This window comes from Ctenopharyngodon idella, chromosome 8 (assembly GCF_019924925.1).
Source record: "Ctenopharyngodon idella isolate HZGC_01 chromosome 8, HZGC01, whole genome shotgun sequence".
NCBI lineage: Eukaryota > Metazoa > Chordata > Actinopteri > Cypriniformes > Xenocyprididae > Ctenopharyngodon > Ctenopharyngodon idella.
Genome location: NC_067227.1, coordinates 3,067,204 through 3,091,237, shown reverse-complemented (window position 1 = coordinate 3,091,237; position 24,034 = coordinate 3,067,204). Strand labels below are relative to the sequence as shown.

The window sequence follows — 24,034 nt, the reverse complement described above, 5'->3', positions numbered from 1 at the left end:
AATAATGATACTGTGTGTTTGAAAAGATTGTTTGTGAGGCTGTTTATATCTAAACATGACAACTCTCTCTAGATCAACGGCAGCGTGAACACATTTGTCGCGATTTTTTTGGGGGGCGGTGGTGCTGGCTTGAAAAACAGCAGTCCACTAGATAGTGCGCATGAACTCAAGGCCAAAGGAGTATAGGCTACTTTGAAGGGCTCACACGCTCAACTGTGCATGAGATAGAGCGGGACACGGAAAATGAAGTAAGGCCTATACCCGGGCCTTAAGACAACTTTTATTTTCTCTCACACACAACACAGAGAAACAACTTTCTAATAAAACGACCAAACTGCCTGTCAAGTGATAGACGAAACTGACAATGACATTTACTATCTTTTTTACACTGAAATGAAAGGCAACGTGGATAAACATTCACAGACATGATGTACAGAACACCACACAAAGATATAGAAAAAAATGAATAAAAACATTTTGGATTAATAAACCAAAAATATATAGGCCTATATAAATAACCGCAGATAGGCAGGCCTATGCATTTCACATGTCGGCAAATCAAATTAAATCGGCTAAATTGCCTGTGCGAGCAAGCTTTAACTCTACAGCGCAACATCGATGCACCGAAAAACAATAAATTAATTAACAGAATTGAATTAGAACAGAATATACCGTTCTAATAAATAAAAATAATAATAAAAAATGAAATAGTCATAATCAAGTCACAAGTGCAAAATGCCTAAGTGCAGGGGAACATATATTCCCAAACACAAGCCACAAATAGTTAAATTACATAACCCAGAGTGATCAATAAATAAATTAAAATTAAAGAAATTATTAAAATAACGAAAGTATAGCCAGAATTGTCAACTTTGTCTTTTTAACTGCAGAGACAATAAATGCTAAACTGGAGTGGCAGTCTTTTTAGCTGAACGTTCACAGCATCCAAAAATCAAATTAGAACCGGCTGAAATGTTTTGAAATCATTTGTACCCTACCTGATCGAGAAAAAAAATCCAGTCTTTCACGCGATCTGCCTGCGTCCGTTTGAGTCTTTTCAAATAGTGCGCTAGTCAGCTCGTTAACGTTGGCCAGCAGAAGCGTGCCGCACTTTTTTTGGATCTTTTACCATTTCAAAGTGCATCCAATTCTACACTTTAGATTTTCTTATCCCAGACATTGTTTAATCCCTGCCGCCAAGATGCTCCTCTGTTGGTCACGGACGGATCATGGAAAGTGAAACTTGACTGTCACAGGGGTGATTGGATTTATTCACGCACATTAAAAAATATTTATTAACAGATTCTTTCTTTTCACATTTTTTATTTATAGCATTATCATAATAGGCTGTATATTAACTCATTGGGAGTAAACCGGTAGGTCTATGTAAAATCAGATATTGAGCACCCCCATATCTCGTTTCATAACACCTCTGCGAAGATTCGACTGTGAGATTGGTAGTCGAATCAGGCTCCTCCTATCGAAGCTTCGAATCATCGACTATTCAGGGTCACCACTACTACTATATATTCATTATATTTTACTTAACCTGTCTTGATTACTTAATGTATATGTTTAATGTATGTTTAAATAAATTTGACATGAAAGCAAGTTATGACGGCCACTGTGTAAATGAATATATATTTAACATTGAATTGGAGTAGAAACAGATTTAAAAGTTAATGCAAAAACTGCCTTATTTGCAATTTACATGTTTGCATACAATTTTTATGTGTTAAGTGTTGATTATTATATCTAAAAATAAATAGCAAATTAATTTAATAATTTGGGCTCTGCTGTTAATTGTGGACTTTAATATTATAGTAATGTGCAAGAAACTGCTCCCTATATATAGTTTACAGCATTAGCAGAGATAGAAAGAAAGTTTTAATAATAATTGAATTTATTTAAAGACAGAGACACAATTTTGTCAGTAAACCCTTGTTTACCTCCTGCTGTACTGAATCCGAACCGAACCGTGACTTCAATACCGAGGTACGTACCGAACCGTCATTTTTGTGTACCGTTACACCTCTAGTTTCTAATCTTATTAAAATCTACATTGGGTAAGATAAAAATTATTTTCTGTATTTTCAACAAATGTTTAAAGTAACTGACCTGTTAACCACACCAATAATGCCCAGTCTGACCGGTATGACACGACCCAGCAGCACCTCCAGAGCATCTGTCCCCGCGTCCATCAAATCCAGCTTACTCACGACCAGCAACGTCCTACGACCTGAGCGCAACAGCCAATGAATGTATTCCCTTCCCATAGTGCCATTCAGTGTAATAATGACATCTGGACTCACCATCTGCATCCACCTCTCGTGCCAGTTTAAGGGCATCAGATGTGGCGAGGTCAGAGTTTGCAGGAGATACACACAGGATGAGGGAGTTGGGGTTGGAGATGTAGGACAGAATCATCTCTTGGACTTGAGTCTCAATATCTTCAGGCTGGTCACCAACCGGGACCTACTCAGAAAAGATCACATCATATGACAGAGAGTGAAAGGGTGAATGAAGGTGAAGCCATTATTTTATATTTAAAAGTGGGGACACATTTGCAGTTTTACAGTGGAAAATTTTACTGGACTATTTTATTTTTAAATAATTAAATGTACTGAAATAACATTTAATTGACAGAATTTGCTTTCAAGAGATAAAACAGAACATAACATATCTATTTTTTATCCTAAAGGGAATGAGTTTGTTTGCATTACATTGTAAAATAACATGTACAGTCATTGTGGTTACCTTAGTGATGCCAGGCAAGTCAACCAACGTCAGACTGAGTACGTTTGGGGAATAGATCTTCAGGTAAATGGGCTCTGGACTGATGCCCTAAGTAGGAAAAAGAGAACAACTCAATGAGATCATTTAAATCAGGGCCTTCAAATGGTTAGACAAGTGTGTGCATGTCCAACTATATGAAACACTGAGAAGTGTCATGCTTCCACTGCACCTTATTATTGGTACTGCGATCTGTTTCCTCCTCAATCTCTTTCCGGATTTCATTAAAATCTGTGAAAATCTGAGCAAAGAATAAACAGCATCTTTATAGAGTCTACGTCATAACAAGCTATGAATGACCCTATGTTCTGAATGACCCTTTTTTTTAAAGCAAGTCCTATTCGGACGGGACTAGTTTTCGAAACAATGTTTGAGTTACAGTTCTTATCACCCGACGTCTGTGATTTATTTAATGTCCTGATTCGGACAGGACTAACATCTCAGTGTTTATTACAGAGGTGGGAGTGTGTGTTTTCTAGATGTGGGCGTTACAGAAGGTACATGTGCTGTGCATGTATGACGTATGTCTTTTAATTAATTACTTATTGATATACCTTTAATTTATTATTAAAACCCTATTTAAAGACACAATATGTAAATTTTCACCTCTAGAGGTCACGTATTCAAAACAAAGGCGTAGCTTGACGACACCTTGATTTCGCTAAATCATGGGAGGTGTTGTCTTTACGTCTACAGTCTGTCTTTGGTGTTTCCATGATTTCTACAAAATAAAACCAGAAATGGAGGGTAACGCGGGTATGATGTCATTGATAGGTGACGCACGGACACGGTCCGTGTCCTGGTTAAAATTGCTTATTTCTCTGGATTTAAACATTCTTGGAAACATTTGGGATAATGTAAGTACACAAGTCAACAAAATATATAACACTGTTCTAGTGGTTTTTGGATATTTTAATCTAAAAATCTTACATATTGAGCCTTTAAATGAACTTCACATGAGTTTATAGAAGTGTCTGTTTATAATAAACCCACATTCATTGAGAGAAATCTTGACAAGTATCTTACCTGAAACTGATATTAAAATGGGCAGTCTTCGCAGTTTCCATGATTTGGCACAATGTATTAATTTTATTTTTTCCAACGGATACCATCCATATTGAAATGAAATGAAAGCAGGCGAAAGATTGGTGTGCAAACGGTAGATCAGGTAGGTCAAAAACACATGAGGAGAAACGTTAGTATAACACAATATTGGCAATCACAGACATTCACATTCGGACAGGATGAGATTTCTCTGAGGACCGTTTTGAGTTTGCCGAAAAACAGTAGGTAATTTGCTCTGGAATTTTTACTGAGGTTGTGTGATAAAAAGCACAGACACAGCAGATTCGGACAGGATTAAAATCACAAAGTACTCCTGTGAAACACGAATGTCTCTACTATCCTCCATGAAAATTAGTCCCATCTGAATAGGGCTTTACTGTCAAACAGGAACTCCAACTTTTTAAATTACCTGGTTTTTGCAGTGAAGGAAGGTGCCCCATTCCTCTGCTTTGATTCCTTTAGAAGATAGAATGAGACAGAATGAGAGAGAATAACACAAACACGAGACAATACAAATCAATATTAAATGACACTGAATCTGCAGAAACCCTCTTCCCATAAAAGACCTCAATGGAATAAAAGCTTTTTACAGGCTTTCACTGCAAAGTGAACCGACGTGAACAAAATTGTGAAATCAATATTCAACCAGAAATGTTACAGCTGCCGGATACATTATTACACAACTGAGAGACTGAAGCCCAAATGTGCATTTGCTCTAGTCTCAAAGTGGAAACAGTAGCAGTAAAAACAGTATCAGCTTTTTCACTTACAAATGAAAACACAACAGATGGGAAAACAATCTGGGTTATGAAGGACGACATTTACAAAACAGAAGAGCAAGTGCTGTGGGATGGGAACCACACCAGGAGAGTGATTTGGACAGATGAACGTTCATGCAGATGAACATGTGTTGAAAAACAGAGACCTGGATAGGTGTTTTGAGAGTTTTGTTTAGCTCCATTTCCTGAGAAAGCGAAGAGAGGACAGCAGAGAGAGTGTTAGGAAGAAATGTTACTGAAAGCGTATTAGGAACAAATTCACAGAAAGATCAGAATACAGCAGACGTTAAAGAAATGTTAAGGGTTCAATACAAGTTAAGCTCTATGTGTGAAAAAAAGAGCAAAAACGCAATTACAGTAATGCACTCACAATGGAAGTAGGGCTGCAGGATATATATCGAAATTATCGCTGAAATGTCACAAATGTACATATCGCGATACAAATATCGCAATGGCTTGTGATATCTGATAGCTACTTCAAAACGTACCGAAAAGTCTGACACACACCTGAAACGTGCGTACAGAAAGCCGCCTCTCAGACAGCGTGCGATCCTGAATTCAGTTGTTCTCTTTCGCGGCTTATTCCACTTGAATGGTCAAATACACACACAGTTATGTCAAAATGCCTGTCTTGGTGAGTATTCATGTAAACACAGTCAGTTATGTCTTAAGTGAATCAAAAGAGTTGGGAAAGAAATCGGATGTGTACCAATAAGATCCATGCATTAGGTCTTAAAGTGACAGCAGCCTAATACAGTAAACCTGCTGCTGTCTGTCAAACAACAAGAGAAAAAAATAACTTTTGTACTTTTGTAGCTTTATTATGAATCAATGTATATTTAATTCATGTGAAGACTATGCAGTGTTTTAATTTTACATTTGATTATTCTGTATTGTTTCTTACTTGAATGCTATATTACCAAGTTGAGCAAAGAGTTGTTGGTATTTAAATATTGGTAGTATTTTTTTTGTTTTTGTTTACATTGATGTTAAAATGACATTGTCAGATTTGTGACATTACTTTTAATGTAACGATAAAACACTGCTGTTCACTTTCAGAAGTTGTAGTGATGCTTTTTTCCCCAGAAAGAATGTTAAACATATATTTTGGTTATATCATTTTCAGGTTTTAAATATTTTAAAATATAATTTAAATTGATTTTACACACTTAAAGCAATATCATATCGAATATCGCATTATTTAACAAGTTATCACATATCACATTTTCTTCAATATCATGCAGCCCTAAACGGAAATGTATGGGACAAGAAATATGACACACATACATAAAGCTCTCATTTTTGTTAAGGTTCTTAATTATATATTCATTTTTGAATACGAAATGTTTTTTCCACTTTTTTTTCTAGTCTAAATCGTTTTAACACATTTTAGTGAATTTAATAACTGTTCTTCAAATGAACTTCTGTTCAAAAGATCATTACAATGTTTTTTAAGAAATAATACTTTTATTCAGCAAGGATGATTTAAATTGATCAAAAGTAGCATTAAAGCCATTTAAAATATTACAAAGATTTCTATTTTAAATAAACATTGTCCTTTCGTCAAATAATCCTGAAAAAAATTATCACGGTTTCCACAAAAATATTAAGCAGCACAACTGTTTTCAACATTGATGATAATAAGAAATGTCTCTTGAGCAGCAAATCATCATATTAGAATGATTTCTAAAGGATCATGTGACACTGAAGACTGGAGTAATGATGCTGAAAATTCAGCTTTGATCACAGGAATAAATTACTTTCTTAAAAAATTACATTCTTACATTCTTAAATAGAAAAATGTTGTTAATTGTTCATTTGAAATAATATTCACAATATTACGTTTTGATCAAATAAATGCATTTTAAAATCTTACAGACTTACAGAGATTAAACGGTAGTGTAACTACTAAGCAATGTTAGTCTATATTAACAGGTAAATGATTAGGTATTGTGGCTATGCTTTTGAAATAGTGTGCATTTTAGCATTCATTCTCATGAAGTGTCTTGTACTGAACCCAGAACATTTCTTAAAGTTTTTTTTCCCCTTTAAGAACAATGAAAATATATTTGACTTGCGTCTATATTAAAGTATGCAAAGCAAGTGCATGTGTGCTAGACGTGTTCTCGTGTGAAAAACTTGAAACAATATATTGAAAACATTCTGACTATGTCATAAAACCTTGCCTATGATGGCCAAAAATACTGTCTAGGTCGGCAGATCACAGTTTTTTGAGACACAATCTCTGTGTCTTCAGTCTGCAGAATACAGCTATGATACATTTGTAAGCTGTTACCATTGTCTTGTTTGCGCCTCTCCTCCAGCGGGGGCACGTTCACCAGCTGTAACACTAGAGGGCGACGTGTCACTATTCCTGAACCTCGGGGGAGGAAATCTCTTCCAACCAAACTCTCCAATACTGAACTCTTTCCACTGCTCTGTAGATTTATTTAAAGAGACAAACAGAGCAAATACTTGAATTCATAGGGAAAACACTGGCACTGTGTTTACATGTGTGCCTACTTCATAAATGCATTGTGTACTATCACAAAACAGAGATCATACCTTACATACTACTGAAGGTTTCCGTTTCAATGCACTGCATAAACACTCCAATTCAAACTATTCACTGTTAGATAAATGACTCACCTGTGATCCCACGACTATGATCTGAGGAAGCTGGATGATTTCGGCTCCAAGTGTGAGGAAAACCTCCTGCAGTCTGTTAATGATGGGAATCAGAGTTTCCATCTCTGCAAGAGAAAGAAAAACAGATGCACTGAGTGTAAAGCTTCTATACACAAACAACAGATTGTGGCTTAATCAACAGAGATGCAAAAGATGCTCATAAATAAGAGGAGAGGCCCAACTGATACTGGGTTTGAATATCTACAGCAATATCTCCCTGTCTATACTTTATTTATATATTTACACACACACACACACACACACACATATATACATACATACATACATACATATACATATATATATATATATATATGTGCGTGTGTGTTAAATTAGTTGCATGAATGGGTTGTGCAGACAAGTGCTCTTTATTCATGTAAAACACACGCACATGTAACGTAAATACACACACAGATCTGTGTGTGTGTGTGTGTGTGTGTGTGTGTTTACACGTTGCATGCAAGTGTGTTTTAAATGAATAAAGAGCACTAGTCTGCACAACCCATTCATGGAACTAATTTAATAATTCATTTCCCGATATAATTAATTTGTCGTTTTATTGAATATTTCACGACAGCCATGAGCCTTGCAGGGTGTGATGCTGACAGCAGAACAAGGTTACATGCTAGGAGAAACGATGAAAACATTAGCACAACCGGTTCGATAGAATAATATCCTTACCGTAACGCGGTGTGTCGAACCTTTTACAAAAATACACAATCACAGCGTTTTAACGCTCACTGTCATGCTGGAAATATGGGAAATACAACGTATAGTCACTGGAAGACCGACATGTTTTGAGGTTTCGCTTTTCTGCGCCCTTACCACAGGCTGTCAAAGACGGACCTGGCGTCAGCTACAAGAAATTCGATTGGCTAATGTATTGGTGACGTTAGCGTTTATGTTCAGCTCATTGGATGAAACACCTATCAATCACAACATGTCATGGCCGCTTCTCCACGCCCCTTCCCAACATCAGGACCCCTAAAATTTCATCCATGGCCTTCAATATCACAGTAGCATTTTTGTGGATTTCTATTGAATTACAAGACAAATAAATAAATAAATAAATGAAATTTAAAAAAAAAAATTAAAATAATAGCATTCAAAAAGGTTCGAAATGCGTCGAATCTGTTAGGATATTTATGTAAATCAAATTACAAATGAGTTAAGGAAGTAGGCTAGGTGAGGCATTGAGGAAGTGTGAATGAGTCAGAATTTAGACACAAATGATAAAAATGTGCAAATCACATGACAAAGGGAGGGACGACGATCCTAAGGCAAAAACGATCACGGGATGAGCCTCTCCCTGTCCTGTTTTTAACCCCCTTATTAAACTTGTCATAAATGCACTTTCAGATATGTTTGAATTGCAAGTTTATGTCAAGTTTACTAGCTTAATTCTTTAATTCAAATTTCTGCCTGCATATATTGGGATACCAGCGAATAGCGATTAAAGGTTGTTTTATTATTATTATTATTATTATTATTTAATTTTGATGTAACTTTATTTATTTAAAAAGCGAGTACAGATCAATAAAACGTTGAATACTGTATAAACTAAGCTGCTATAAAGTGGTTTAATTCATTTCCTCCTCCTGCCATCTTAGAGTCATTCGAAAATGAGGGAGGGCTTTTCCATCTGAGCTAGTAATGGGAAGTCTGATTCATTTTAGCGAATCGGTTCGTCCGGACCGTTCATTTAAATTTCAAACGGTTCGAAAACAAAGTCACTGATTCGTTTGAGACCCAAAAGTGTTCTCGGAAGTCTCCACGCGATATTTTGTGGTAAAATACATTTTATTACATTCATTGTTTATTGTGTTGTTAAACGCTTTACCGTGTCGCCTACCTCATAGTTTTCTCCCTTTCAGTCGACCGATTTAAAATTCCTTGCGAATCGGTTCGAATGAATCACTAAATAGATCTGATTGAAATACGATTCGAACATCAATATTTTGCGTCAGTCCCTTGTGACTCTACAGTCATGTCCTGTTCTGCTAGGAAGAAACACATAATACTCAACAACAGCTGATGTGGTTCTGGATCATTAAAAACACTGGGTGATTTTTGTGTCGAATAGCTTTTGGGAAGCTTCGGACGCGCAGCGAATATCAAAACAGGCGCGACGGTAAACGCGAAGAAGGTAATGTTTTTTTTTCTCACAAAATCTGTCAAGGTGATTGCTACATAGAATATTAGACAATTTTAGATTTGCAGTGGTTTTGTATGTTTTTGCACTTATTAGTTTAATAATGGATTATATGTAGGTTTCATCGTTCTCACTGGTTAGTATTTTCTATATCATCATGTCGTGAAATGTCTGTCCTTGTCAGACAAACTACTTAGTCACACAGAACAAATACTTTGTGGCTTATATGGCCGTGTGATTTTCGCTTCTGTAATACTCGCTGAAATACGTTTCAGTAATGCATTTGTTACAATGTACTGCCATGTTCACAGCAGTGAGGTCACGTGACTCAATGAATCACATGAATTCATTCTTTGTACTTCTGCCACTGAATACTGAAGGTGTACAGTTTGATCACTGCTCTTTTTCCCTTCGTTTTAGAATGACGTTTATTGCAAATCTATCTATCTGTATTGTATATATATTGTGTATATATAATATTGCTTATAAACATGTCATAAACAGTCACAGGCATGTATTTTGGGACAACTATCAAAACAATGTTATAAACATCTGATTTCAATACATCAATGACCTCATCACAATTCATATATTAATCTAATTCATCAGTTATTTTTTATGTAATTGAGTATAGCAATTAAATGATAAATATTTAAATGTAAACTTGACATATTACGCATTCATTAGTGTTCGTTTCAATCCAAATATCAAATACAATATGATTTAAATAGTGGCTTAAAATAACAATCGTGCAGTTTCACTTTTTACAGTGTAGGTTTACCTGTCAAGCATTTGTCTGTGGAAAATAAAGTGTCTTCCGCTACTGTCTAAAATCCTTCTCTGCTTCGTAGTGTTCTTCCACACATCATGGCTTCTCGTAAGAAGGTGCTGCTCAAAGTGATCATCCTAGGGGATTCTGGGTAAGTGTTTGTGCAACATCCTTGTGGTATCAGTAGCTGTGTGTTCGAAATCATCCCCTTGATTCCAGTCCTTGCGCCTCCCCTCTTTGCACAGTTTGTATGTCTCTCTTATCTGGCACATCTGAATCAGATCATCACCTCGGTAGAAGAGAGCTCCATGAACTCGGTCGGGTGTGTCCCGATTGACAGCTTCCCTATGTAGTGTTCATTGCTCCCTGCTCCCTGAGCAAGAGATATCTGTTGAAGTTCACTTGACAAAATGCTTTCATTCGCAACACCCTGCAAAGTCATCAAACACAGAGAAAACTCAAGCGCATATTAGAAGTGTTAAACTTTTGATGCCTTAATATACTTCTGTAAATAAATATAATATAAATTACCATACTTTCATTTAATTCGGCTGTTTATGGGTGTAAAGTGCGTAAGACACGACAGTTACAAGTAAACTTTCATGATTATGGGATAAATAAGATAAAAAGACATTTAAATTAACCAACCAAATTACATTTATTTTCTTATTAAACATCACAGCATTCATTTATCATTCAGTTTAGAGCTTTTGAATTTGACAGATTAGATTGAGTGAAATTTATAATTAATTAATTTTTATATGGATGTATTGGTTGCACTTTATTTTACAGTACATGTACTTACAGTGGACTTGCCTGAGAAAGTGCTGGGTAATATAAGGTAACTACGTGGGTTAAGGTTAGGTTTAGGGGTAGGTTCAGGGTTAGTACCTAGTTATTACCCAGTTATTGTAATTATTATAATAAGTACATATGGGGAACAGGACTGTAAAATAAAATAAAATGTATTATACACGTATATTAAAGGGTTAGTTTACTCAAAAATGAAATTTCTGTCATTAATTATTCACCCTCATGTCGTTCCACACCTGTAAGACCTTCGTTCATCTTCAGAACACAAATTAAAGTATTTTTGATAAAATCCGAGAGGTTTTTTTTTTTATCCTCTTAGAAAGCAACGTAATTACCACATTCAAAGTCCAGAGAAGTAGTAAAGACACCGTTAAAATAGTCCATGTGACTACAGTGGTTCAACCTTAATGTTATGAAGCGACGAGAATACTGTTTGTGTGCAAAAACAAACAAAAATAATGACTTTATTCAACAATTTTGTCTCTTCCCTGTCAGTCTCCTATGCAGTTGACGTTGTAAACACAGTGCAGCACTTCCAGGCTCTACATCAGGATGCAGACCCATTATTGGCCGGCACACGCATACGTCGTGCTGCTCATGTGAACAGCGTCGGCCAATACTGAGCCGGCATTCTGACGTAGAACCTGGAAGTGCTGCACTGTGTTTACAACGTAGAAGACTGACAGGGAAGAGAAGAAATTGTTGAATAAAGTTATTTTTGTTTTGTTTTTGTGCACAAAAAGTATTCTTGCCGCTTCATAGTCACGTGGACTATTTTATCAATGTTTTTACTATTTCTCTGGACCTTGAATGTGGTAATTTCATTGCTTTCTATGGGGGATAAAAAAAAAAACTCTTGAATTTCATCAAAAATATCTTAATTCGTGTTCTGAAGATGAACGAAGGTCTTATTATAATAATTACAATAACTGGCTAATAACTAGGTACTAACCCTGAACCTACCCCTAAACCTAACCTTAACCCATGTAGTTACCTTATATTACCAGTACTTTCTTAGGCAAGTCCTCTATAAGTACATGTACTATAAAATAAAGTGCAACCAATACATCCATATAAAAATTAATTAATTAATTATAAATTTCACTCAATCTAATCTGTCAAATTCAAAAGCTCTAAACTAAATGGTAAATTTATGTTGCGATGTTTAATGTGTACATAAACGTAATTTAAATGTTTATTTATCCCATAATCATGATAGTTGACTTGTAACTGTCATGTCTTATGCACTTTACACCCATAAACAGCCGCATACAAACACTGCTTCGGATTGAAATCTCCCTTAAGATGGCAGAATACCCTTTGAAGTTACAGTCGAATGAAACCCACCCCTCAACTGAGCGTGTTAGATAAGAGAGACATACAAAATGTGCAGAGCGGGGAGGCACGAGGACTGGAATTGAGAACCTCTGTTATAATCAGTCGACACTGAGCTCAAATGCTCTTATCAGTAATGACACTTTGTCCTCTGTAATGTAGGCCTGTATTTAAAGCAGCTGTAGATACTGTATGTAAACACTGTTGCCTGTTGACATTACTCAAGGAATTCCCCTGACTTTCTATCATCAGTGTTGGTGCAGTTTGCTCAGGCCTGATGGCCAATCACACTATCTCTGAAAACTTTGAACTCTGCAGGATGAATCCAGTCGTCCTGCAGTATCACATCTTATCTTACTGTTTAAGAATGTTATCAAGACTTGCAGCTACGCAGCACAAAGATCATGATTCCAGCTGCACATGCTTCTGAAGCATTGCCTATTGAACACATTTGTCCTGTTTGTCTTTGTCAGAGTTGGGAAGACCTCTTTGATGAACCAGTATGTGAATAATAAGTTCAGCAATCAGTATAAGGCCACTATCGGAGCCGACTTCCTGACCAAGGAGGTGATGGTGGACGACAGACTGGTCACCATGCAGGTTTGCAATTATGTATATTTCATAAGAGTACATTTCACTTATACTACCATTCAGAAGTTTGGGGACAGTACAATTGCTTTTTTAAAGAAATGAATGCTTCTATTCAGCAAGGATGCATTAAATTGATCGAAAGTGACAGTAAAGACACGTATAATCTTATAAGTTCTCTTGAAGTTTCTATTCATCAAAACGTCCATAAAATATATCACAGTTTTTTCCACATAAATATGAAGCAGCACAATACTTTTCAACATTGATGATAATAAATGTTTCTTGAGCAGCAAATCATCATATTAGAATGATTTCTGAAGGATCATGTGACACTGAAGACTGGAGTAATGATTCTGAAAATTCAGCTTTGATCACTGGAATAAATAACAATTTTAAAATTTATGAAAATAGTAAACAGCTATTTTAAATTGTTAACAGTTGTTTTAAACATTATTGCTGTTTTACTGTATTTTTGATCAAATGGAGCCTTGGTGAGCAGAAGAGAGAAGAGAGCAGTGAGCAGAAGAGAACATTAAAACCCCAAACCCCAAACTTTTGAATGGAAGTGTAACTCCTATATGGGTGAATCTCTCAAAGAAATGTCATACTTCTTCCTGAAAGTTTATTTTTAGGATCAATGTATTTTTTAAGGAACAATATATATTATATTGCATATTTATTATTATTATTTTTTTTTTCATTTAATTTGTATAGTGCTCAATACAGATGGTTTAAAGCAGCTTTACAGGCAATATGTAAAATTAGAAGGAAAAAAAAGATTTGTCAAAAAGTGAGTTGAATTCCAAGTGCAGTTTATTATCCTATAGAATATATACAAAAATAAACCTTGACTTGACGTGATGGGCGCTTTAGTGAAGCTTCGAAACCTTTGCGAATCAGTTTTTCGAACCAGTGATTCGGAGCGCGTATCAAACTGCCAAAGTCACGTGATTTCAGTAAACAAGGCTTAGTTATGTCATTAACTGTTTAGAAAACGAAATGTTTGGACATTTCAATGGTTCGCCACTAGGGGGCGATGATGTCTGCGAACCCATGAACCTGTGTCTATAAATGATTTTAACCTGATCTCGGATCAGTTTTATACATTTGTACACATTTAATGACACGTGTCATTTTGTATAATAAAAAGGAGGAGTTGTAGTTAAAAGTCTCTTGTTGGTCTGATTAACCAAGCTCGCCATAAAACAAACAAAACAAGCCCTACAATTTAATAAAATATTATAAATACATTTCATATTTAATGGTATTAGATGATTTTTTAATTGTGTTTAAATGATTAGAACTTCAATATAACATTTGCAATTAGTTAGTAAAAGGTGTTTTTATGCCTGCTTGGGCCTGCAGTTACACAGTTTTGGCCAGCAGGCATCACCAGCACTTCGAAACATTGAATCATTTTGCGAAGCAGTTGGTTCAATTGACTTGATGTTTCGAAAAACTTCGTTTCTCACATCACTATTGACTTGATAAACAAGAGACTCACCGATAGCATGTTGACACAAACAAAGCTAGACAAGAGACATGAGGGCTATAAATACACAAAGAGTAATGACTAACAAGATACACCTGAGAGTAATCAAGACAATAAACCAATGACAAGACAGAACTGAGAATCACCTGACAACACAAACCAATGAAAACACAAGACCCAAAGGAACCTCATGACCAGAACGCATGAGGGGAACAGGGAATCACATGACAGAATAACAGGAAACATGACTATGACAAATTTCAAAATAAAAGTCATGAAAACATGAACATAAAACCTAGAACAGAAGTGACAAAAGGAAAGATAAATGTGCAAGCCAAAGGTGACATTATTTATAGAAATTCATATACCAAATATAATTTTACAATACAATTTTTGGGGGTAAAAACATATTTCTTGAAAATTCACATCAGATTCACCCTTATATGCCTATAATAGCAGTAATTTTAGCTATTAAATGAATTGTTTGGAAACTGCTCAGAAAGATTAGGATGCCAGCATACTCTGAGGATGATGATGTAATTTCCTTAGCAACCATTATTTTGTGAACAATGCCCCATAACAGTAAACATCTCTGGTCATGTGATGTGGTTAAAGGCTCTGCATAATAGGCAATACAGTCATATATATGTATGAAATCTCTGTAATTACTCATAGCTTATCAGTAGGATCTCATCTCAATGTTTTACACTCATTCTGTTGCAAAAGTTATTCTGATCCAATATGCAGGTCATGTGAGGTAAATGAGTCATTCAGTGACAAGTCTGGTAATCCCCGAGTATTTTCCCTGTAAGCACAGTTTCATGTTATGTTTACTTGTCAGCCATGTTTTTCTAACCTGTATGACCAGTCATGTTATGTAGATCCCTCATGCCCAAACAAGCAGTGCTTGGGAAGGTATTCTAGAAAAATACTAATTATTACAACAATATTATAATAAGATTACTGCAGTTATTCTGTTTGAGCAGTTATTAATGATTACTTTACTAATTAATACATTTATTAGTCTTTAAAAGATGGACACCAAATATTTTTATGTTTATTAGTGTTATAATTAAGCAATAAAGTTGAAGAGGGTGTGCTACATTGTTAATAATGCGACTAAAGGCGAATAATACAGTGGCAAAAAAATCAAAGTATTGTTAAGTGTTATTTACCATAACTAATTTCATTTTCTTTCTTAAGATTTGGGACACAGCAGGTCAGGAGCGGTTTCAGTCTCTGGGCGTGGCTTTCTACAGAGGGGCGGACTGTTGCGTGCTGGTCTATGATGTCACGGCACCCACTACATTTAAGACTATGGACAGCTGGAGGGATGAGTTTCTCATTCAGGCCAGTCCACGTGACCCGGAGAACTTCCCCTTTGTTGTGCTGGGAAACAAAATCGACCTGGAGAACCGACAGGTCAGTGTGCAGACCAAATGGAGCGGCAATGCTAGGATGGTTTAAAAGAGTTCAAAACAAGTAAAATGAGTGATTGAGCAATTGGTTTTTCAATGGTCAAGAAATCAATAATTTAACAGCAGCCAAATTATCAAAATAAATTAAAAATAATAATACTTTTATTCAGCAAGGATGCAGTAAATTGATTAAAAGTGACAGTAAAGGCTATTTCAAATATATGTTGTTCTTTCAAACTTTATTTTTAAAGGATCCTGAAACAAATGTATCGTGGTTTCCACACTGTTTTCAACATTGATATTAATAAGAAATTTCTTGAGCAGCAAATCATCATATTAGAATGATTTCTGAAGGATCATGTGACACTGAAGACTGGAGTAATGATGCTGAAAATTCAGCTTTGATCACAGGGATAAAATACATTTTTAAAATATATTAAAATAGAAAAGAGTTATTTTAAATGTAAATAATAATTCACAATATTCCTGTATTTTTGATTAGATAAATGCAGTTTTGATGAGCAGAAGAGACTTCAACAACATTAAAAAATCTTACCAAGGCCAAACTTTTGAGCAGTAGTGTACATAAAATTGCTCAGTTAAAATACCCAATAAATAGCTGACAGTATTTAAAAGACAAAAACAGAAATTGTAGCAGACAAGATTGAAGTCCTTTCACATGGCTCACATTGAGGTTTCAACATGGCTTTGACCTCCACATGAAAAGCGTTGCAGATAGTGCCTCGGGGGAGCGATTATGCTAGGTTGCTTGATAGCAAGCAAACCGGACATACACATGGTAAGCAATGAAAATAGTGACGGGTTTTTGAGCTCAAATCAGATAGAATTCCTGCCGTTTGCTTTGATTCATCTCAGAAAGCCCATTAATTTCTCTGAATGTCAGGATCTGCCTTTGGTGTTCTGCGTGCCATCTTGTTTTGATCTTTTTATCATGCGGATTGTGCAGTAATCATCGGCAGTGCTTAGAAAGGTCAGCTGCAAATGAGGGCAAAACTGAAATAGTTTGAAGTTTGATGCATTACAATGTTTGACCTGTGCGCCATCAGGTATAATGTTGTAGCTTGACGCTCCAGAGTTTAGTGCACGGGGAATGATGACACAAAGTTACACTACTGTTCAAAAGTTTGGGGTCAGTACAACACCACAACGATGTACTAAAAACGGAAAAGTTTTTCCTTTGCTTTCTTTCGTGTACAGACGACAATGTTGTCAAAACAATCCCCGTTCACACGGATCCGCAAAAACTATTAAAATCGCTGTATTCTGCTGCCAGGCCAGTAGATGGTGATGCCTGTAGACTGAACATGTAATGTGCATGCACATGACATTATCATTTTCACGAATTCGCATTTTTGAGACGATACCGCTGTCATTTTTAAAAACTTGCCATTTGAAACCGTTTTCAAAAGTTTGCGATTTCAGGCCCCCAAAATGCTGTTTGTTTGAATCGTGTAAATGAATGGCCAAAACGCATAAAAAGTTTTCAGTTTTTTCAGATTTTTTTTTTTTTTTTATGTTTGTGAAAGAAGTCTCTTCTGCTCACCAAGGCTCTATTAATTTCATGAAAAATACAGCAAAAATGGTAATATTGTTTTAATTTTATTACCATTTAAAATAACTTTCTATTTTATTATACTTTAAAATGTAATTTATTCCTGTGATCAAAGATGAATTTTCAGCATCATTACTCCAGTCTTCAGTGTCACACGATCCTTCAGAAATCATTCTAATGTGCTAATTTGCTGTTCAAAAAACATTTCTGAAAACAGTTGTGCTGCTTAATGTTTTTGTGGAAACCGTGCTAAAAAAATTTTTTTCAAGATTCTTTGATGAATAGAAAGTAAAAAAAAAAAAAACAGCATTCATGTAAACATTGTAACATTAAAAATGTCTTTACTGTCACTTTATAACAATGTAATATATCCTTGCTTAATAAAAGTAAATAATGAAAAAAAAAATTACTGACCCTCAACTTTTGAATGGTACTGTATGTAAAAGTGTCCTTATTGGCCAATAATCTCAAAAATAGCACGGTTTCTGCGGGTCTTTAAAAAAGTCTTTAAAGAGACTTTAAGGCCTTAAATCAAAGCAGAAGTTCTTAAATTCATAAAGTCATGGCATTAAACGTTGCATCCATTGCAAAACATGAATATTTTCCTTGGTATTTTTGTCCTGTTTTCCAATACAAATATCTAAACATCTTTAAAGGGTTAGTTCACCCAAAAATGAAAATTCTGTCATTAATTACTCACCCTCGTGCTTTTTTACACTCGCAAGACTTTCGTTAATCTTCGGAACGCAAACTGAGATATTTTTGTTTAAATCCGATGGCTCTGTGAGGCCTACATAGGGAGCAATGACATTTCCTCTCTTAAGATCTATAAAAGTACTAAAAACGTATTTAAATCAGTTCATGTGAGTACAATGGTTCAATATTAATATTATAAAGCGACAAGAATATTTTTGGTGCGCCAAAAAAAAACTAAATAACGAATTATTTAGTGATGGCCGATTTCAAAACACTGCTTCAGGAAGCTTCGGAGCGTTATGAATCAGCGTGTCGAATCCGCAGTTTGGAGCGCCAAAGTCACGTGATTTCAGCAGTTTGGCGGTTTGACACGCGATCCGAATCATGATTCGACACGCTGATTCATTACGCTCCGAATCTTCCTGAAGCAGTGTTTTGAAATCGGCCATCACTATATAAGTCGTTATTATGTTTTTTTTTTGGCGCACCAAAAATATTCTCGTCGCTTTATAATATTAATATTGAACCACTGTACTCACATGAACTGATTTAAATATGTTTTTAGTACATTAATGGATCTTGAGAGAGGAAATGTCATTGCTCCCTATGTAGGCCTCACGGAGCCATCGGATTTAAACAAAAATATCTCAATTTGTGTTCCGAAGATCAACGAAGGTCTTACGGGTGTAAAACGGACTTGGGTAAATTTGGTTTTATATTCGCACATTCGGACTTCCGCATAGGCTACAATAACTTTGTACACTACATTGGACATTCAGTGGACGTTCGCAAGTAAGTATGCCATTAAAATAATACTTGCCCATTTTGATCGATTGTGAAAAATGTTGTAGGGTTACAATCGTTGGTTGTAAATATCATGTCGCTGTTCAGAATTTGCAAACATTTACTTTATTGCACATTATTAGAACGTTCTTAAACGCGGAAGTCCGAATGTGCGAATATAAAACCAATTTTACCCAAGTCTAAAACGGCACGAGGGTGAGTAATAAATGACAGAATTTTCATTTTTGGGTGAACTAACCCTTTAAATCAAGATACATTTACTTCAGATGCAAATGTAAAATTAAGTCTTGAAAAACTGAAGAAAATTAAGTGAGTTTATGCTTAAAACAAGAATAAATAACTGTCAATGAGTTATGAAAACTTCCCTTAGAATTAAGGTGATTTTTCTGACCCCATTGGCACATATTTGTTCTCGCTTTAATCATAAACTCATGTCATTTTGGTATTTTTCTCAGAATTTATATTTTATGTCATATTGTATCTCAAGTAAATGTATCTTGATTTAAGAATCTTTAGACAATTGCACAAAAAACAAGACAAAAATACTGAGGAAGAACATTTTTGCAGTGTGATCAGAAAGTATAGTAAAAGTCATTTCCATAGTGGTTGAGAGCAAAGCTACTTTTTTGTCAAATGAATTAAAAAGTAATGAATGTCTGTTGGAAGTTGCATTTTAAAACTCTAAAGTGTTACTAATACTTTAGAGTTTCACCCTAGACATTTACATTTAGAGAACATATTGGGGTATTGTGTTCCCTTCAATTTATTCCTTAAATTTTCGTTGCTTGGTCTTAAAAAGGTCTTTAAAAAGTCTTAAATTTACCTTCATAAAACCTGCAGAAACCCTGAATAGACAAATATCAGTCAGTCTACCAGAACTAGAACTGAGAACATTTTCTATTAAGAGAATATTAAGTGACATAATAAAATAATTATTAGCCATTTTTTGATTGCCAGTCTTTCAGATTTAATTCATCATTTCATCCCAAAATCCTTTGTATTTTGAACAGGTAACAACAAAGCGGGCACAAGCATGGTGTCAGAGTAAGAACAACATCCCCTATTTTGAGACCAGTGCCAAAGAAGCCATTAACGTGGACCAGGCCTTCCAAACCATTGCTCGCAATGCACTTAAACAGGTAGAGAAAGTTGACAATACTTCAGATTGATTTCAGAATTGCAATTAAAATTTTCCCATATATTTCATTTTCACTTTAGATCCTGTTTGATATAAGATGAAAAAAGCAAATAATCAGTAATTTATAACCTTGTTTAAGAGATTTGATCAAAATAAAAACAGTGTGTATTGTCACACTTTACTCACCATCATGTTGTTTCAAAACCTTTATGACTTTCTTCTATAGAACACAAAAGGAGACGTTTAGCAGAATGTTCACGCTGCTCTTTACAGAACAGAAGCACCATGAAAGCAGTTTCTGCGTAACACAAGAGAATGAACCTCATTGGTTCTTGCTGAAGCTCAAACGTGCTGCGTAACACACGAGAATGAACCTCAAAATATCTTAATTTGTGTTCTGAAGATGAACAAAGGTCTTAAGGGTTTGGAACAACATAAGGGTGAGTAATAAATGACAGAATTTTCATTTTTGGGTGAACTAACCCTTTAAGTTATAAACCACGTCCAAACAAGTCAAAGAATTGAATCATGCTGTAGCGTATTTTATAGGGTATATGTTGAATGTCACGTGACCAAACCGGAAAACTGGTCTCATTGCATCCACTTGTCAGAGAAAGTGTTAACAGCAGTATGAACTGATGGCATATCTATGGACTTTTAAGGTAATCAGCGAAACTACCTAGTTTACATTGTTATAGGTGTTTTATTCTATTAAATATCTAAATGTTATTGTGAAGAAAATGAAAAAAAGCTTTTAAATATCAATCTGCATATGCGAGGGACATCAGTTATGCTCATCTTTGCTCGCTCTTTTTAAGTTTTCTTGAATAAAACAGCTAATTTTTTCATGAAGCACATACAAAAGACCTAAACCGGAAGCGATCTGATCGGTTTTACAGAATACGGAAGTTAGATTGCGCATAACCCCTATTGCCAAAGACATGTTGCCCTTAAAGAGATAGTTCACCCAAAAATGAAAATTCTGTCAAAATTCGTTAGTTGTTCTAAACCTGTATACATTTCTTTGTTCTGCTGAACACACAGGAAAATATTTTGAAGAATGTTTTTAACCATTGGGGCACCATTGACTTCCATAGTATAGAAAAAAAAATACTATGGTTACTAAGTCAATGGTGCCCCACAACTGTTTGGTTATAAACAAGGAAGGACAGTTTGGTTTATTTTTGTCAAATCTAAAGAGAGATAACTCAAATGGGAGATGAACAGCTTATGATTTTCTTCTTTATTTTTCTACGCTAAAAGTGTATGGGCGTCAGAGACCGTAAATCGCAGAGACCCCAAACTCGGCAGGATCGTGCTCCGCTACTCAGGCGCACAGACGCACACCTGTCTGACACTATTTGGAGTCCTAAGGGCTAAAAACAAAATTCCTTTTGCTGAATCCTTGAGTCAAGCCCTACACAATTGTATGTCTCAGATTTCACTTCCATCTATACAATCTTGCCACCAGTTGCAGCAAATGATATCTTCATATTCATTTGAAATGACATGCGATTCATCTAAATGTTGAATATGAGTCCACACATATGGTCAAACCCTAACTTTCAGTGAAGAATCAAGATGGACTTCCAATTCCAATTATTTTAAGGGTCATTGTAATGATAATAATAATGATTGTTTAATACCATGATATTTTCTGAGATGGTTATCATACAGTGAAAATCTCATACCATTACAACCCTAGTCAAAGGTGCGGTCACATTAGCAAAAAGGTTCATTGTCTGTTGTCAGTAGTGTAATGATGTACAGTATGAAGCACAGCTCACACCAAAGTCACTTTCAAACTAAGCAGCTTTCGATTAGTCAATTCTGTGAACCTGTTGCGAAATCTGCGTGGGGAAGACTTTAGATCACGCAAACCGCCCATTCGCATGGATTCCTATTGAAATGACTGGATTTCGCCTGCATAAATTCGCCACACAATGGTACATATGACCACACCCGTACAATAGCTTTGTGTGGGGAACAGAGTAAAGGTTATTCAAAGAAACAATCTCATTCATGAATATTCAAATATGCTGCATGAAGACAGATTGCAGCAGATGTAATGTGATGTCAGATATTCAGAAATTATTTTGGTCTTTTTTTTGTCACACAAAGTAATTTTATGACTCCTAAATAAACAGAATGTAGTAAATTAGTGGAAAAGCGCAGCATGAACATTCTGCAAAATTTCTCCTTTTTTAACGAAAGAAAGTCATACAATTTTTGATGTCATGAGGGTCACAGAATTTTCTGTTTAGCTGGCTGGGCTTTGCATTACATAAACACTTAATCTGAAATGAATTGAACTTTCAGGAGACAGTGGAGACGTATGATTTCCCTGACCAGATTAAACTAAGAGATGACAGACCTGCGTCTACCAGTGATGGCTGCAGCTGCTGAAGGAAAGATGAAACTGGGGAGGGAAGAGAAAGAGCCAACATAGGAAAGGAAGAGAGGGAGAGATGGAAAAGATCCAGGCTTGTAATTCTAGCGCCCATCCTCCCCTTCTCCTTCTTTGAAACCTCCAAGGTGTCAAATGCCACATGTGAAAGCTGAACATCCATTTTCTTGCTGAACTCCAAGTCACGTGTGGTGTGATGAACTATCGAGGAACAGGAAGACCAATGTGTTGCGTATCCTCTGACATTGCATTTATTACAAGTCTCACTATCACTACAGCTGTCGAAGAATTTCCTTGTCACTACTCCTGCTGTCTGTGTAATTTGATTGCAAGTTTTTCTTTACTCCGAAATGATCCTTTTGTCTGCTACTTTATTGTGCCTTTATATTTTCTAACTTTTAGTTGTTGTTTCACTCCTATACTGAATGAACATCTGTTAAATACATATGTAATAGGGCTGGGAAATATATTAACTATTTATAAAAATGTATACATCTTGTCTGCGGTATAAAATTAACCAACATTTATTATGATTTTTTTTGGCCATAAAAAATTCTCAGTAAAAAAAAAAAAATGCAGATTCAATTCCTTCCAATCAGTTCAAAATCCTTGTTTGTTTGTTTGCACCATCGCTCAAAAAATGTTCATGCAAGTCCGCATTTGGCATTTCATATAATTTCAAATGTTTTAGTAAAAATATGTACAGTAGGTAATTGATTTTTTTATTACTGTGCACATAAATAAAAATAACTCAATATATTTCCCAGTGTCCATATAGGGAAAAGGTGTGTAAAACATGCTTTGATGATTTTTAACTAGATTTTTACTGTATTTTACTTTCTACTTTGAACATTTAAAATCTATTTGGCAACAATTGCTGTTTGTTTGAAATGATTTGTTCAATGCAAATTTCTTTTAAGGTTTCTTAGCTCATCTCTCAGCCCTACTATGTAATATGTCATGAATTAAAGGTGAATAAGGATGTGGTAACGGTGTATTATCTTGGGTAATTTGTTCTAAAGGTACTGACATTTGGTAGGTTCACTTCAACATCATATCAAGTATATTTTAGTCTTAGTTGGTTTGTAAGTACTTCTGAAAGTGTTTTACAGCCACTTTGTTTCTGTAACAGACTTCTTAAGAATGTTACCCACCATGCCAGTTAGAATGGTTTACAAAACATGTCATTTTTTGCACAATTAGAGCTGTTGAGTATGTAAATGGATCATTTCTCCAATGTTTATGAAGAGGTCATGTTTTAAGTAGCAGTACTGACAGTCAATCGAGTTAGAAGCACAGTAATGATATGTCATGCTTAACTCAGTGTTTTGATTTGCCTTTGGACATTTACATGTTAAGCTTGTGTATCCATACTCAACCCAAGAGCTCCTCCATTTTATATGCCAAAATGCAAAAAAAAAGAAAAAAAAAGTAGGCATCATTTTTATGTTGGCCAAATGTTAGAATGACTTCAAAACCAAAAAAGCAAAATAAAGATGCATTTACAACCAAGCTGGCTGT

The 24,034-nt window shown here is 35.4% G+C and overlaps 2 protein-coding genes across 4 annotated transcripts in view; one reads left to right on the top strand and one right to left on the bottom strand.

The window, feature by feature from the left end:
• si:dkey-32e23.4 (dynamin-1-like protein) overlaps positions 1-8,190 on the bottom strand; it is a 33,258-nt gene extending 25,068 nt beyond the window's left edge. The window contains exons 1-9 of one of the 3 annotated variants that reach the window (XM_051902258.1): positions 8,007-8,190; positions 7,287-7,390; positions 6,934-7,075; positions 4,784-4,822; positions 4,268-4,314; positions 2,966-3,034; positions 2,758-2,844; positions 2,313-2,475; positions 2,119-2,239 (exon numbers count right to left, since the gene is read on the bottom strand). In XM_051902258.1, the coding sequence (XP_051758218.1) occupies positions 2,119-2,239; positions 2,313-2,475; positions 2,758-2,844; positions 2,966-3,034; positions 4,268-4,314; positions 4,784-4,822; positions 6,934-7,075; positions 7,287-7,388 (770 nt within the window). In that variant the 5' untranslated portion in view covers positions 7,389-7,390; positions 8,007-8,190. The remainder of the gene's footprint in view (positions 1-2,118; positions 2,240-2,312; positions 2,476-2,757; positions 2,845-2,965; positions 3,035-4,267; positions 4,315-4,783; positions 4,823-6,933; positions 7,076-7,286; positions 7,391-8,006) is intronic. The other 2 variants (XM_051902260.1, XM_051902259.1) reach the window with 2 other exon arrangements.
• Positions 8,191-9,251: 1,061 nt separating this feature from the next.
• rab7b (RAB7b, member RAS oncogene family) lies at positions 9,252-24,025 on the top strand. Its single transcript, XM_051902268.1, has 6 exons — positions 9,252-9,471; positions 10,329-10,397; positions 12,868-12,994; positions 15,681-15,899; positions 19,979-20,107; positions 22,426-24,025. The coding sequence occupies exons 2-6, from the start codon at positions 10,345-10,347 to the stop codon at positions 22,510-22,512; spliced, it is 615 nt and encodes a 204-aa protein (XP_051758228.1). The 5' UTR covers positions 9,252-9,471; positions 10,329-10,344; the 3' UTR covers positions 22,513-24,025.
• Positions 24,026-24,034: the final 9 nt, after the last annotated feature.

What these genes read in the sequence shown, in the direction of transcription:
- rab7b (XM_051902268.1), top strand. Translation starts at nt 10,345, where the DNA reads ATGGCTTCTCGTAAGAAGGTGCTGCTCAAAGTGATCATCCTAGGGGAT. An exon ending in ATCATCCTAGGGGATTCTGG is followed by an intron (nt 10,398 to 12,867) that starts GTAAGTGTTTGT and finishes TGTCTTTGTCAG; the next exon opens with AGTTGGGAAGACCTCTTTGA. An exon ending in CTCGCAATGCACTTAAACAG is followed by an intron (nt 20,108 to 22,425) that starts GTAGAGAAAGTT and finishes TTGAACTTTCAG; the next exon opens with GAGACAGTGGAGACGTATGA.